This window comes from Vicia villosa, linkage group LG2 (assembly GCF_029867415.1).
Source record: "Vicia villosa cultivar HV-30 ecotype Madison, WI linkage group LG2, Vvil1.0, whole genome shotgun sequence".
NCBI lineage: Eukaryota > Viridiplantae > Streptophyta > Magnoliopsida > Fabales > Fabaceae > Vicia > Vicia villosa.
In genome coordinates this window covers 11,186,818-11,202,752 of record NC_081181.1, presented here as the reverse complement: position 1 = coordinate 11,202,752, position 15,935 = coordinate 11,186,818, and the positions used below count along the sequence as shown (strand labels likewise).

The following is a 15,935-nucleotide window of genomic DNA, read 5'->3' as shown; positions in this document are numbered from 1 at the left end:
CCAAATCAGTGGTAAAAAGGGGTTACGGAATCAACGGCTAGATTTATCCTTGAAAATGCAAGCAAACTTAAGTCACTAAAGTCGCATCATGTCGTAACTTGTCACATCATCACACATGTCAAGAGAAGACGACGAAACATTTCAATGATGAAAATGCATTTAATGCGCTCGTTCTCCACTATTATTTCAACTGATTCTAAGTGTTTCAGTTCTAGCTCCCATCAAGCAACATCCTAGAGGCCGACCAACATCACTTAAGGCTTCTCCGACTCTCTTAGTGCTCGAAAAAGCCTTGGGGCAACTGTTCTGGAGCAATCAAATTTCCAAATGACTAAGGTCCAATTTATCTCAAATCCAGTCCACTAAACCCAAGGTATATAAGTCAATTCACATGGAAAACAATCTACATTCTTTGATCTTTGTTTTTAACTACAATCATCTCAAATATTGAAATGACTTCAGCGTTGAAGTGCTAACAATACAAAATCACTTTTAGCTGTGAAGTGATCTACCTAAAGCATTAGTTGCCCAAACTATGTTATCGAACCGAATCCAAATGAGTACTAGTAGCTTAAATAAATAAGTGAATAAATCAATGTAGTTTTAAAATTGGTCGTCTGGGAGATAGTTCTTAATAACGCTTTGACATTCAAGTTAGTAAATGAAGACAAATAAAGGTATTAAAACATATTGTGGTGTACATTTTATTCTAATTCAAAAAAATTATAACTAAGGAAGTTCGATGTTATGAGAGAAATTATGACAATTGCTAGCCTTCTAAATTCTCTCGCCGTTGTTGGATTTATTGTTTCCATTGATCAAAAGTGACTTAGTTTTCTTTCCATCCAAAACAATAATATATAAAAAAAAAATATTCCAATTTAAAAAAAAAAAGTGCAGATTTAATTATTTTGTTTTACACAACTGTAGATTTAATTTTAAATAAAGTGACTTTGTTTTATTTTGTTTTTCTACAACCTCGTTCTTTGAAGCTACTTTGGGTAATAATCCAAGTTTTGTTTGGCGCAGTATATGGGAAGCGAGAACTCTTTTGTCTCTTGGTTGTAGGTGGAGTATCGGGGATGGTAGTAGCATTCCAGTGATGGGGTATCCTTGGCTTAGGGGGGGAAGAGAAGGGGGTGCATGGTCCTCCAAGTTCAGGTGTGTATGATATGACTGTTAATGATCTCTTATCTACTGATGGTAAATTCTAGAATGCTTCGCTTATTCGTGGTTTGTTTGATGTTGTTGAAGCGGCCGATATTCTTCAAGTTCCCTTACTTGAAGAGGTGAGTGATGATAAGTGGAATTGGAAAGAGGAGCAGAATGGGGTGTATAGTGTTCGGTCGGGTTATAGGTTTTGGAGGAAGGAGTATTCCCGTCCAGCGTGTGTTGGTGTGGATAGGGGATGGAGTAATCTGTGGAAAGTTAAGGCACCACCAAGGACTAAACACTTGCTCTGGAGAATTTGTCGGGATTGTCTTCCGACGAGAGTAAGATTGCGTCATCATCATGTTAATTGCCCGGATAATTGTCCCTTTTGTGAGCTTCAGGTGGAGGATTCGTGGCGTGTTTTCTTCGGTTGTTTGGTTACAAAGCGATGTTGGCAGGCTGCAGTTTGTCCCATATTATTGATCCCCGTACTTCTATTTTCCATGATGTTACATCTTTTATTCTTGATATTTGTAGTAGGGAGGATATGGTGACTGCGGGTAGAGTAGCGGTTATGATTGATTTTTTGTGGAAAAACCGGAATAATTTGATTTGGAATAATGAGAGTGATGGGTACTCTAAACTTGGTTTGAATGTTTTTTGTAGTTGGAATGAATGGTTCATGGCGCAGGGAAGTGGGGGTCAGTTTGATAGAAACCGGCCGAATTTGGTGTGGGAACCACCGGTGGAAGGGAGGATCAAATGTAATGTGGATGCGGGCTTTAATTCGTCTAGAGGTACTACCAATAGGGACTGGTGTATGAGAGACTTCCGGGGGAGTTTTGTTTGTGCGGGTGCAGCTTGGGATTTTTGTCATTATCCTATTCTTGAAGCAGAAGCTCTAGCCCTTAAAGAGACTATTCATAGTGCTATCAATTTGCAGTTGGAGAGTGTTATCTTTGAAAGTGACTCCCAAAACACGGTACAAGCTATTCTTTCTAATCATAAGGGATGCTCGGATTTTAGTTCTATTATTTCGTCTATTCATGTTTTGTTGCTTAATTTTCCCAACTTCGAGGTGAAGTTTGTAAAACGTCAAGCGAATTCGGTTGCTCACGCCATAACAAAGGCGGCCGATTCTTGATCTAGGCGTAGTTATTTTCATACCATTCCTACTTGTATTGAACACATTTTATTTAATAATATGAGTTGATTTTCTTGTTGTCAAAAAAATTTTTTTAAATAAAGTGACAATGTGAAATTGTACCCATAGAAGAAAAAAAGAAAAGTGACAGTGTGAAATAGAACAAGTAACGGAAAAGTTGAAGCTTTTTAAGATACAGATATAAAGAATTAATATAAAAATAAAAAACGGAAAGAAAAAGATAGTAGAAGAAGAAGTAAGAAAAAGAAAGCACACGAGATTAGAAACGAACACACACAGCAGAGCAGAGCACGCTTTTCTTACCCAAACACATTCCTTTCCACGCATCTTCTTCTTCTTTTTATCTCTTCTCACTCAGATAGACTCATCAATATCTCGCTCTTCTATTCTATCTCGTGACTCTCTCTCTCTCTCTTTCTCTCTCTCTCTCTTCACATAAATCAAAATCTAACTAACTATCTGTTACAGTTCAATTCTACATGATTTTGATTTTCCACCACCATGCGTTCCCCTGATCCACTCCGCAACGGCGTCGACAACAACCGTTCACCCTCCGCCCCTCGCTTCCACTCCACCGTCGCCGAACACAAACTCCGCCGCTTCAATTCACTCATCCTCGTTTTCCGTCTCACTTCCTTTTCGTTCTCACTCGCTTCCTCCATCTTCATGCTCACCACTTCTCGCACCTCCGATTCTCCTCACTGGCACCACTACGACACCTTCAGGTAACTAACTCTATTTTCATTTCAATCTCAATTTCAATTTCAATTTCAAAGCAAAACAGATTTTAACTGTTTTTTCTATTACTGAATTGAAACAGATTCGTTGTTGCTGCTAATGCGATTGTAGCTATATATTCTCTATTCGAAATGTGCGCTTCCGTTTGGGAAATTTCAAGAGGTGCAACGCTTTTCCCCGAAGTTTTGCAAGTTTGGTTTGATTTTGGCCATGACCAGGTCAGAAACATTCACAATTTCGTATATATTGTTAAGTTAATTAATTAATCAAATATAAATTGACATATTAATTATGCGGCGGTGGTTGCGGCGGTGTAGGTGTTCGCATACCTTCTACTATCGGCGAGTGCGGCGGGGACGGCGATGGCGAGGACGCTTAAGGATATGGACACGTGTACGGTGAGCAATTCGTTCTGCGTGCAAACGGATATAGCAATATCGTTAGGATACGCGGCGTTTCTGTTTCTAGGGTTTACTTCGCTGTTATCTGGTTTTCGTCTCGTTTGTTTCATAATCAACGGTTCTCGTTTTCATCTCTGATGAACCTTTTCTAAGAAGTTTTGCGTGGAAACGACGTCGTAGATGAATGAATGAATGACGGGGAATATTTGTGTGGGGGGTCAGAACTCAGAAGCATTCTTTTCTTGGTACTCTCAATTGGATGTGATTTAATTTGGACGGACATGATTGCAGAAGAACTTGAGTTGAATATATGCGCGTGACTTTGAATTTTGAGCTTATACTATAAATTATTGTAGTAAAAGTATTTGTAACACCTATTTTATTCCAATAATTCCATTGATTTTTCCACTTAATAATTTCATTAACTTGCTAGATTTTATGTTCAAACGGATTAGATAGCATGTCAATTTATCAATTAAATCGATTATAAAAATTAAAATACAGAGAGTCTACACCATGTTTGGAATCAAGGGACTTTGTACATTTTAGTCGGTTAAAATAGTTTAGTGACTAGCGAGTTAACAAATCAAAGTTAAAATTAAACCGTTGTTGCAATGGGTTCCAACCAATTACACATGCAAGTGCGCCATGATATAAATTGATTTGAATCTTTTTTAGTGTTTTGCATTGGGCACGAAGTAGGCATGGCAAAAATCCAGCCAGCCCTACCAAGACTCGCCGTCCTACTCTCAATTAAACAAGAAAAAATCAGTTTAATTATATTTAGGTAAGGGGAAATTCAGTTTTTATTATTGAAGGTTAAATTATATATAATCTTCAACATGATTTGGGGGAAGGGCAGAGCTGATATAGGATTGTAGGGTTGGATTTATAATTCTAAAACGTGTTCCTAGCCTCGTTGCCATGCATAACTAAAGAAGAAGTCGGACTCCAGAGGTGATAATCTCTATTAAAAATTCGAAAATACCCTTTAAAAATGCATCTCTGAAAAAATTGGAATTTTGGTTAATTTTGAGATGTATCTTTGAAAACACAAAAAAGTCAAAAAATGGTCAGAGGTTTTTTTGGATATGCATATCCGAATTAATCAAAATCTCAAAAAATTAAAATTTTGAGATATTGATTAATTCAAATATCATAAAATTGATATAATTTATAAGTTATGAATAATAATAATGATAATTATAAAGTTGATATTTCTTTTCTAATTCTAGTTATAAATTTAAAAAAAAAAAAACTCATAAAAATTTAATTATTTTTTGATAAATTTCATATTAATAATTACTAAAATTATAACTAATAGAATATAATTAAATTATATAAAAAATAAATATATTAATAATTATTCTACAAAAATTTAAAATAAAAGAGATCAATAATTATTCAACAAAAATTTAAAATAAAAGAGATCAAGTAAGAATAAAATTATTTACTACTTTATTCTTATTTTAATATAAATTTCGAATTACTTTAATTTTTCAAATGATTTTTTTATGTATCATAAAAAATAGTAAATAAGGTATTAATTTAAATATTTATTAGGCTAATATTATTATTATATCTTGATTATAATGATATATATTTAATAATATATTTTAATTAATACAATTAAATATACTATTAATTATATTGAATCACGTTGATTTTAATTTTTTTAATAATTATTGAAAATTTTTGGATATGATTGTAATATTTCGGATATGCATCTCCGAAGACACTCCCTCTCCAAAAAAAAAAGATGATTTCGGAAATGCATCTCCGAAAACACCTTTTTTTGGTGTTTTTGGAAGTGCACTTCTGAAATCAATTTTTTTTTCAGAAAAAAGTGATTTCGGAGATGCATTTTCGAAATATATGAGCATTTTAGTATTTTCGCCGCGAGTGTCCAAGAAAGTTGGAAGATCCATAAAGAAATTTCCCTTTATTTTTGTTGTTTTCTCGCGACTATTTTCAATACCCACTGCCTAAAAAGTGTTTTGCTCTTTGGTTGTTGATGTAGGTTGACTATATGCATATGGAAATAGTTTCACATTGCAAAGTTTTGTAAATAAAGATTGAGTTTAATGTAATGTAGTTCTTGTTGAAAAAAAAAATTACAAGTGTGGATAGTGTGAGAAAGTTCCACATTGGTTAGGAATGTAGACATTTGAGCATTTATAAATGGGATAACTCACACACTTAGGAGTGTTATTCTCTTATTGTCATTTGACAATGGTCGTGGACTTTTTTTTGTTTGGAGTTTCCACGTTATATTTTGTGTTATTATTGTGTTCTTTCATTTTCTTTTATGTCTTTTTTTTCAACAAATCGTAGTAGAGCCTAGTTCGATTTAGTGGGGGCGGAAGTTAATTCATATGTTTGATTATGTTGTAAAAGGTGAAAACTCACATCACACTTGTATGTGAGATTGTTTGATTTAAGTATGACTCATATGTATCTAATACCTTAAGGTTTTGGATGGAAATGTGGTGTCTCCCTCTCTTGTGGTCCTGGAGCATAAGGTCTGTTATTGCTCCTGACTTCTCTAAACTCACCAACAATTGCTATTAAAGCCTTGGATTACCATGCCTAACCTAAAGAAGAAGCCTTGTAATTTGTTACCCACAACCTATTAGAGTGTCATTATTTTTGTTTTTTTTCTCGCGGCTATTTTCAATAGCCACTTCCTAAAAGAGTATCTCGCATTATGGGTTGTTAACGTTGGTTGAATATATGCATATTGAAATAGTTTCACATCACTAAATTTTGTAAATAAAGATCGATTTTAATGTTATGTAGTTGATAAGTGTCAAAATGTAGTTATTTTGTGTATGTAAATAGTGGCACTTATCGATACTTTTTGTTAATATCGTGTGAATAATTACTCGTTTTTGTGTAAATTCGTATATTTTGAGTTTTATTACGTTTTCGTATAAATATGTATCGTTTAATAGTTTTGTTGTATTTTTGTATGTTTTTCTGCGTTGTCGGAGCCTCAAGGAATAAAGTGTCGAAGACACGGCTTTAAGGGCGTTTTGAGAAATAAAGTTGATGTTCTTGTGTAGGGCGCGTCGCGCGCTGTACGAGCAAAAGGAAATAATTTTGGCAGAACTAAGGGCGCGTCGCGCCGACTTAAGGCGCGTCGCGCGCTAGGGAGGTTTGGTACATTTAGTACAGGGCGCGTCGCGCCGACTTAGGGGGCGCCGCGCCCACTGCGAAATTCTGTTTTTGTATAAATAGTCCAGCTTTGTGTTTTTAGGTTTTTATCATCTCTTCTTGGACAAAGTTGAGCTCTGATCCATTCTTTGTAGTTTAGAGGTTGAAGCAACACTTTCGGGTGTCTCATCATGTCGATTTAGCTCGGGTGGTCTCCGATTGTGCCGACAAACACGAGAAGTTTCCGCTTGTTCTTCTTCTTCCCTGTGACCCATTCCAATGGTGGGGTTTGTATGTATATTTTTCCTCTCTTGTATGTATATTTGTTGATCTTGGGATCGTTTATATATTCGCTTTACAAATCATCATTGTTGTTGTTCTTGATCTTTTTGCTTAAATGCTTCGGATTTGTGTTGTTGCAGAAATGGACATCATAGATCTTGATTAGGAATTATATCTGTTAGTTTCTAGGTTTCAGAAATGGATTTAGAGCTAATAACTGTAATGGGTATCGATTTTAATGCCTCCGTGTTGTTTGTGTCGGTGGAGAAATCGCTGATGTGAATAGTATGGTTGAGCTTTCGTTGGTGTTGCAGAAATGGACACTGATGTTGCATCTTGAATGATGCCTAGTGATTTTGATGCATATTGTGAGTGTTGAGCGATAGATCTTCAGATTTAAGTATTAGACGGGTTGAGTAGAAATACGATTCCAGATTGAATTCGCTTAAGCTACAATAGATTGTTTATGTGCTTTTATTTACTTTTCCCGCATTTTACCTTCTGCGCCCAATCATGAAACTTAGAACGCGAGATAGTCAAACGGCAGTTCTTCTCAACCAATCTCTGTGGACTACGATACGCTATAACCTATATCACCCAGTAATAAATAATACCTATTACTTTGTGCTTGCCGCTTTACCGCATCAACGGTAGTTCTTCATCGATAGTTTATGTATTGTAATAATTTTAAGAATGTTATTCTCAGATTGTCATTTGACAATGATTTTGGTATTTTTTTTGTTTGGAGTTTCCATGTTATATTTTGTGTTATTATTGTGTTCTTCTGTTTTCTTTTATGTCTTTTTTTTTAACAAATAGTAGTAGAGCCTAGTTCGATTTAGTGGGGGCGGGAGTTGAGTAATATGTTTGATTATGTTATAAAAGGTGGAAACTCTCACTTGTATCTGACATTTTTTATTTAAGTGTGAGGGGTTAAGTCATGCATCGTCTATGGATGATGACATATTTGATTTATAACAGAGGTGACTTATATATTTAATACCTTAAGGTTTTTTGTGGAGATGTGGTGTCTCCCACTCTTATGGTCCTGGAGCATAAGACATATTGTTGCTCCCAAGTTCTCCAAACTCACCAACAATTGGTATTAAAGCCTTGGTTTGATGGAGTATAAAAATTTTAGTGTGTTATGGTTGCAATTTTTTTATCTTTCACATTAGAAAAGAATTTTATACTCTTAGTGTTGGTTGGGAATGCTTCTTGTTGCAATGTCAAACTTATCAATTGTAATAAAGTTTGACTTAGAGAAATTTGGTAGCAGAATCAGTTTTGCTTTGTGAGAAATCCAATTCAAAGATGTGTTGGTACAATTAAGATTACGTAAGACGTTGAAAGGAAATATTTCTAACATGGACAACAAGAAGTGGATGGAACTGAATTGAGAGCTTCGAGTATAATTCATATTTCTTTAGATTAGAACATTCTTATGGTTTTTCTTGATACGTCGTTAGCTAAAGAGCTTTGTGAGGAACTTAAAGGATTGTGTCAGAGAAAAAGTATTTCAAATCGGTTGTTGTTGAAGAAGCGAATTCATAGATTGTGTATGGATGAAAATACAAAAGTATTAGATCATATAAGTGTCCTCATTGATAATATTTCTGAAGTAGAAATTATTGGAGTCAAGATTGATGATGAAGACAAACTTTTGAAACTCATATAATTTTTTCCATCTTCCTATAAGCATATTAAACCTATTTCAATATATGAAAAATAAACCTTGAAATTTGAAGAAAAAAGATTGAAGAGTGAGGATAATACTTCATCAAACTCAGTGTTGGTAGCTTGAGGAAGGCCTTGTGTAGTGGAATATAACGTAAAGATTTTTGGAGTGGTATAGTTTCAAATGACTATAGTCTTTATGGTGAAGTATGATAGTTCTTATGAATGGATGAAATGTTGAATTTATAAAGAGAGGTGACTCATATACTTAATGCTTTGAAATTTTGTATGGAGATGATGTGTCTCCCTCTCTTATGGTCCTAACTTATTAGGCCAAATATTGTTCCCAGATTCTTTCGACTCTCCAGCATGGGTTTGACGCTCAAATGCCATGTTTGATAACTTAGATTGGCATATATGGATTCAGGAAAAATTATCGATAACTTAGATTGGCACCCATAGACTCAAGTTAATAAAATGATTGGTAACTTAAATTAGAACCTATGAATCAAGCGAAAAAATTATTGGTGTGATTGACTTTGACATAGAGCATTAGAAGAGTTGAATGCGGGTGATTATAGACACTAAGAGAATCTCAAAAGCAAAGAATATACTCCCTTCATTTTTTTTATTATAACTCACTTTGCGGAAAAATTGAGTCACGTTATAAATTGTTTTATAATACTAGTAGTGATATATTTGCAAAGACCCACCAACCGCCCATAATGAGGCCATCTTGCCTTGAATACTCCCCACTCCCCCTGTTTAGGGAAACGTGGGAAAAGACATGCTTTGTCAGAGAGAATCGAGAGCCAATAGACTAAATCATGTATTCACGTCTTCTTAAGAAATATGGATTCAACGATCCACTAATATGACTAGGTGAGAAGTTATTATTCTTGAGAAACCCTAACTACATGCTTATTGGCTTCTATAAATACTTCATCCCTAGAATGAGGAAAGACAATTCAATACACACGAAATACCTTTAAATATTTATTATTCTCTCTTCTTCCAATTATGTAAATTTATCTTTCGCATACTTTTAATGAACAACAATTTTGTAAAACTCTTCATAATTTCTCATTTTTATACCACAATCATTACATTTCTTAATACCTATTAAAAATCCAAAATGACTTATTAATAAAAATGGAAAGAGTATATACTTTGTACACGACGTGTATTAGTCACACATGTATCATCCAAACATTGTCTATTCGTAGAATTGTTTCAAATAATTTAGAGATTTTTTTGTCTAAATTTAGAGGTCGTAGTGTAATCTTAAAATTGTTTCATTTTTTCTAGAATAACTTTGATGATATTGACTCTGATAATGACTATATTGTACATAATGATGAAGGTGTTGAAAATGAAATTTTAAATTTTACTATAAAAATGATGATTTGGAAACTTCCAATGTTAAAGATTTAAAAGTTGCCATTGTCGAAGGAGAGAATGGAGTTGAAGCTGCCGCTGCTGAAAATAAATCGGAGATTCATAAACTTGATGATGAGATTGGTGGAAAAGATGATGATGCTTGTCTAGATGGTCAAAATGCCTTAAAGAAATTGTTAAATGATATATTTTAAATGATGTTTAGGTTAAGATGATGTTTTTTTGAAATGTGTATGAGACAATTATTTTTTTAGCTGCGGTTGAGAATATTATATTTGAGAAAATTATGTTTTTTGAATTGAATATTTGCTATTGATGCTTAAGTTAATGAGAATTTTATATTAAGGTTATTTTTTTTAGTTACTTCTATAATAATTCTGTCTATTTGTTTGGATCTTACTATCCTTGTAACCATTGTACAATTTATATTTTTTCTATACTTTAACGATCTTTATCGAAATCTCAATTCTGACAACCAAGTTGGGCACCACTAAATTGAGGCTTATTGAGCTTCTGAGATAATCTATTTCTGATAACAAAAAATTGATTTACCATGACTTGTTGTCTGCTAATGCAGTTATGCCAAATCAAATAACTAAAGGGGAAGGAAGACATATAGAATCTTCATTACTTAATTGTCAACATGGAATAATTACAATCACTACATAAAAGAAATTCATTATTTCACATCATTATCATTATATTCTCCATCTCAATAATAAGTGTTAATACTCCAAAGTAATGCTTATGGAAGAAAGATAAGCCACTCAAAATTCTACTGCAAATAAATGAAATGTCCCAAACCAGAAACCAAGAACTTATGGAACTGGATTCAGTACAATAAAAAAATGTCTCTTTTAAGCATGTGAACTAATTTCGGCCATTATTATTGTGTGCTTTTGTTTCTACGGTAGAGAGCTTTTAAGCGCACGACTAAGAGCAAACTACAATTTGTAACTTCTAACATACCGTAGCTTTGGGACGCTTGCTATGGTAGTGAAACATCGGGGCTTGCTGTAACATCCTATTTTTATTAGATATTCATTTAATTAGGACTATTTGATGTTTGTTTGATTTACTTAATTATTGTTTGAGTGATAATTATTTAATTATGTGCTAATGTGTTAATTTAGCTAATTAGTAATTGGTAGAAATATAGTAATTAGCTAATGGGCCTAAATGAATTAGAAAGGATAGTTGGATGGGTTAAGCCCAATAATAATTAATAGCAAATAGGGGATTTTGTGAGATAACCTAAAATTAGAAGAGAAAAGATAGAAAGAAGAGAAAGAGGCAAGAGAAGAACAAAGAGGGGATTTGTAGATTTTCATCAAGAGGATAAATAGTCTTTGTGTTGATTATAGGCAATTGAACAAAGTGACGATTAAGAATAAGTATCCACTTCCGAGGATTTACGATTTGATGGATCAGTTGGTTGGAGCTTGTGTGTTTAGCAAGATTGATTTGAGGTCTGGGTATCATCAGATTCGTGTGAAGGCAGAGGATATTCAAAAAACTGCTTTTAGAACGAGGTATGGACATTATGAGTATTTAGTTATGTCGTTTGGTGTGACTAATGCACCTGGTGTATTCATGAAGTATGTGAATAGGATTTTTCATGATTATCTTGATAAGTTTGTGGTTGTGTTTATTGATGATATTTTGATCTATTCTAAGAGTGAAGATGATTATGCGGAGCGTTTGAGAATTGTGTTATCGGTGTTGAAAGAGAAGAAGTTGTTTGCTAATATTTCTAAGTGTGAGTTTTGGTTGAAGGAAGTGAGTTTTCTTGGCCATGTGATCTCTAGTGGAGGTATTTTTGTTGATCCGTCGAAGATTGAGGTTGTATCTCAATGGGAAGCTCCTAAGTCTGTTTTTGAGATTAGAAGTTTTCTTGGTTTGGCTGGTTATTATAGAAAGTTCATTGAGGGATTTTCTAAGTTATCTTTGTCGTTGATGCAATTGACTAGGAAGGGTCAAGCTTTTATTTGGACTTTGCAATGTGAAGCGAATTTTCAAGAGCTTAAGAGAAGGTTGACTACGACTCCTATTTTAATTTTTCTAGATCCGTTAGAATTGTTTGTTGTGTATTGTGATGCTTCTTTGTTGGGTTTGGGAGGTGTTTTGATGCAAAAAGGGAAAGTGGTAGCTTATGCTTCAAGGCAACTTAAAGTTCATTAGAGGAACTATCCGACGCATGATTTAGAGTTGGCCGCCGTTGTGTTTGTTTTGAAACTTTGGAGGCATTATTTGTTTGGATCGAGATTTGATGTGTATAATGATCACAAGAGTTTGAATTACTTGTTCGATCAGAAAGAGTTGAATATGAGGCAAAGAAGATGGTTGGAATTCTTGAAAGATTATGATTTTGGTTTGAACTAACATCCTGAAAAAGCGAATGTTGTAGTCGATGCATTGAGTAGGAAATCATTGCATATGTCTATGTTGATGATTCGATAATTGGAATTGTTGGAACAATTTCGAGATTTAAGTTTGGTTTGTGAAGCGACGTCTTCTTATGTTAAGCTTGGTATGTTGAAGCTTACGTGTGGCATTCTGGATGAGATTAGAGAAGGTCAAAAATCGTATTTGAGATTGGTTGACATTATGAAATTGATTAATCAAGGCAAAGGTGATGACTTTCAGATTGAAGATAACGGTGTCATGAGATGTCGTGATCGAGTTTGTATTTTGGATGTTGCGGATTTGAGAAAGAGAATTCTTGAGGAAGGGCATAGAAGTGGTTTGAGTATTCATCCTGGTGCTACTAAAATGTATCAAGATTTGCGGAAATTATTTTGGTGGCAAGGTATGAAGAAGGACATAGCGGAGTTTGTGTACTCATGCTTGACTTGTCAAAAGTCAAAGATTGAACATCAAAAGTCGTTTGGTTTGATGCAACCGTTATCTATTCCTGAGTGGAAGTGGGATAGTATCTCTATGGATTTTTTTCGGGTTTTCCGAGAACATCGAGTAACTATGAGGCGATTTGGGTCATTATGGATAGGTTGACAGAATCTTCTCATTTTATTCTGATGAGGATGGATTATTCAATGGAAAGACTTGCTAAGTTATACATCGCGAGGATTGTGTGTTTGCATGGTATTCCGTCGAGTATTGTTTCAGATAGAGGTCCAAGGTTCACTTCTAGATTTTGGGAAGGTTTACAAAGTGTTTTGGGTACGAAGTTGCGTTTGAGTTCGGCGTATCATCCGCAAACTGATGGTCAAACGAAGAGGACTATTCAGTCGCTTGAAGATCTTTTGAGGTCTTGTGTTTTGGAACAAGGAGGAAATTGGGATAGTTTCTTACCATTGATTGAGTTTACGTATAACAACCGTTTTCATTCTAGTATTGGAATGACACCTTTTGAAGCTCTTTATGGTAGAAGGTGTAGAACTCCTTTGTGTTGGTATGAATCGGGAGAGAGTGTTGTGGTTGGACCCAAGTTGATTCAAGAGACTACGAATAATATTAAGATGATTCAAGAGAAGATGAAGGCTTCTCAGAGTCTTCAGAAGAGTTATCATGATAAGAGGAGGAAGGCTCTTGAGTTTGAGAAGGGTGATCGTAAGTTGACGCCGCGTTTCATTGGTCCTTATCATATTTCGAAAAGAGTAGGTGAAGTGACATATCGGATTGCATTGTCACCGTCTCTTTCTAATCTTCATGATGTGTTCCATGTGTCTCAATTGAGGAGGTACATTGCGGATCCATCGCATGTTATTCAATTAGATGATGTTCAAGTAAGAGATAATTTGACGGTTGATACATCACCTATGCGAATCAAGGATCGGGAGGTGAAGAAGCTTCGTGGTAAGGAGATTGCTTTGGTGAAAGTGATATGGGATAGAGTGGCCGATGGCAATATCACTTGGGAACTCGAGGATAAGATGAAGGAAATGTATCCGGAGTTGTTTGTTTGAGGTAATTTTCGAGGCCGGAAATCTTTTAAGTGGGGGAGAGTTTTAGCATCCTATTTTTATTAGATATTCATTTAATTAGGATTATTTGATATTTTGATGTTTGTTTGATTTATTTAATTATTGTTTGAGTGATAATTATTTAATTATGTGCTAATGTGTTAATTTAGCTAATTAGTAATTGGTAGAAATATAGTAATTAGATAATGGGCCTAAATGAATTAGAAAGGATAGTTGGATGGGTTAAGCCCAATAAAAATTAAGAACAAATAGGGTATTTTTTGAGATAACCTAAAATTAGAAGAGAAAAGATAGAAAGAAGAGAAAGAGGCAAGAGAAGAACAAAGAGGGGATTTGTATATTTTCATCAAGAGGGTGGATTTGAACTAGAGGTAAGGGTTAGAATCCAAATTGCAATAGATTGTATGATTGGGTAATGTATGTGTTTGTGTGATTCTCTTCAATCTTTGCAATTTCATGAAAATGTATGAACCCTAACATTTATGCTAATTTCTATGGATTTGTGTGTTTAAACATGATTTTTATGATGAATGTTGTTGAAGGATGATGAATACTGGTTGTAATTGATGTTTATTGATGTCTGAAGTGTTTTTGATTGGTGGAATGTGATTTCCGCAGTTCTGAGTTTTCTGGTTTTTTCCTGCAAAATCGCATATCCGCTAAGCGGCCCCTGGCCCGCTAAGCGGATGCTGTTTGTTTTTGAAAAATTAAGTGAGCTCGCTAAGCGGGTCTAACCCGCTAAGCGGAGCTCAGATTTTGGTTCGCTTTTGGATTTAGTTTGTAGAAGCGCGCTTCAAGCTGGCTTGTTAAAAATTGAACTTCCATAAGCCCGCTGGAAGGTCGCTAAGCGGACTTTGCTGTATGGAACTTTTCTAAACTTTGAAATGTTGTATCTTTTGATCCGTAACTCCTTTTTACGTGTCGTTTGAAGCATATTGAAACTAATATGATTGTCTATATGATAGAATATGATTGGTTGGCACTTGTGTAATTAATTATGATGTTAATTATGAATAACATGTAATTATGAATGTATGTTATGGATGAATTGTTTATAATCAATGTTCATGAATGTATTATGTGATAATGATAGTCATGAATTATGTGATTGATTGCTAAATGTTAATTGGTATTTGAGATTTGGATTGAATGTCGTGTTGTATAATGTTGTGCAAAGTTGAAAAGATGTAATTGTGTAGTTTAAGAGATAGAAAGATCGTCTTAAATGCATGAGTCTTATTTTGTTGCACACGTACACAAGCATGAGTCTTTGAAAATGGAAATGTTGGGTAATCTCGCGAAGGTTATCTACTTGTCCCAAATCTAACGCTGAATGGGATTTGAAAGCTTAACGAGAATGTGGCTTTTAGGTGGTTATCTAGTCTATAGAGGAAAGACAATCGACATGACCGGAAATGATAACGGATAGGATCCACATGCATATTGCATAGAGTTACACTTGAGTCGCACATGTCGGTGTGGGTTATGTGTTAGTGTGATTTTGTAATATGTGTGTGTCGAATGATTATTTGTTGATTGATGCGTATACGTGGAAATTTGTGTAGTGATAATTGTATACTTGATGATATCTCATTATTGGATTACCATTGTTGATGTTAGCAAGTGAATATGATTACTTGCATAATTGGAACTTGGTTAGTTAATGATAACACATGTTAACTTTGATGTTTGGTTATAAAGGCATGTTTTTATGAAGAGTGATAAATTGTGAAATGTATGCTTGTTTAGATTGTGCATTTCCCATTATTATGTTTTCTATAATAATTTAAATTCTCACCCTTCTGTTTGAATGTTACCCTTTGTTGATAACGTGCAGGTTCAGACGCTTAGTAGCTTGTTCGTGGTTAGCCGGAAAGCTTCCGAGTTTGTTGTTTGATTAAGTAGCGAGTCATATGCTCAGATCATGTAAAACTTGGGAGGATTTCTTTGAACTTATGCTTTTGTTTTGGATGTTGCTATTTCCTATGTTTTGTTGGATATTCGGATGTATTATTTGATATC

At 34.5% G+C, this 15,935-nt stretch overlaps 2 protein-coding genes across 2 annotated transcripts; both read left to right on the top strand.

Moving 5' to 3' along the window:
• Positions 1-759: 759 nt before the first annotated feature.
• On the top strand, positions 760-2,296 carry LOC131648555 (uncharacterized). Its single transcript, XM_058918306.1, has 4 exons — positions 760-824; positions 1,030-1,099; positions 1,215-1,413; positions 1,554-2,296. Exons 1-4 carry the CDS (start codon positions 760-762, stop codon positions 2,294-2,296), a joined length of 1,077 nt encoding a protein of 358 aa, XP_058774289.1.
• Positions 2,297-2,535: 239 nt separating this feature from the next.
• Positions 2,536-3,872, top strand: LOC131645865 (CASP-like protein 4C2). Its single transcript, XM_058916064.1, has 3 exons — positions 2,536-3,042; positions 3,138-3,273; positions 3,373-3,872. Exons 1-3 carry the CDS (start codon positions 2,819-2,821, stop codon positions 3,592-3,594), a joined length of 582 nt encoding a protein of 193 aa, XP_058772047.1. The 5' UTR covers positions 2,536-2,818; the 3' UTR covers positions 3,595-3,872.
• The last annotated feature ends 12,063 nt before the right edge of the window (positions 3,873-15,935 follow it).

Coding starts and splice junctions, on each gene's coding strand:
- LOC131645865 (XM_058916064.1), top strand. CDS start 2,819: ATGCGTTCCCCTGATCCACTCCGCAACGGCGTCGACAACAACCGTTCA. Junction 3,043..3,137: donor CACCACTACGACACCTTCAG/GTAACTAACTCT, acceptor GAATTGAAACAG/ATTCGTTGTTGCTGCTAATG. Junction 3,274..3,372: donor TTGATTTTGGCCATGACCAG/GTCAGAAACATT, acceptor GCGGCGGTGTAG/GTGTTCGCATACCTTCTACT.
- LOC131648555 (XM_058918306.1), top strand. CDS start 760: ATGACAATTGCTAGCCTTCTAAATTCTCTCGCCGTTGTTGGATTTATT. Junction 825..1,029: donor ATTGTTTCCATTGATCAAAA/GTGACTTAGTTT, acceptor TGTTTGGCGCAG/TATATGGGAAGCGAGAACTC. Junction 1,414..1,553: donor TGGTGTGGATAGGGGATGGA/GTAATCTGTGGA, acceptor TGTGAGCTTCAG/GTGGAGGATTCGTGGCGTGT.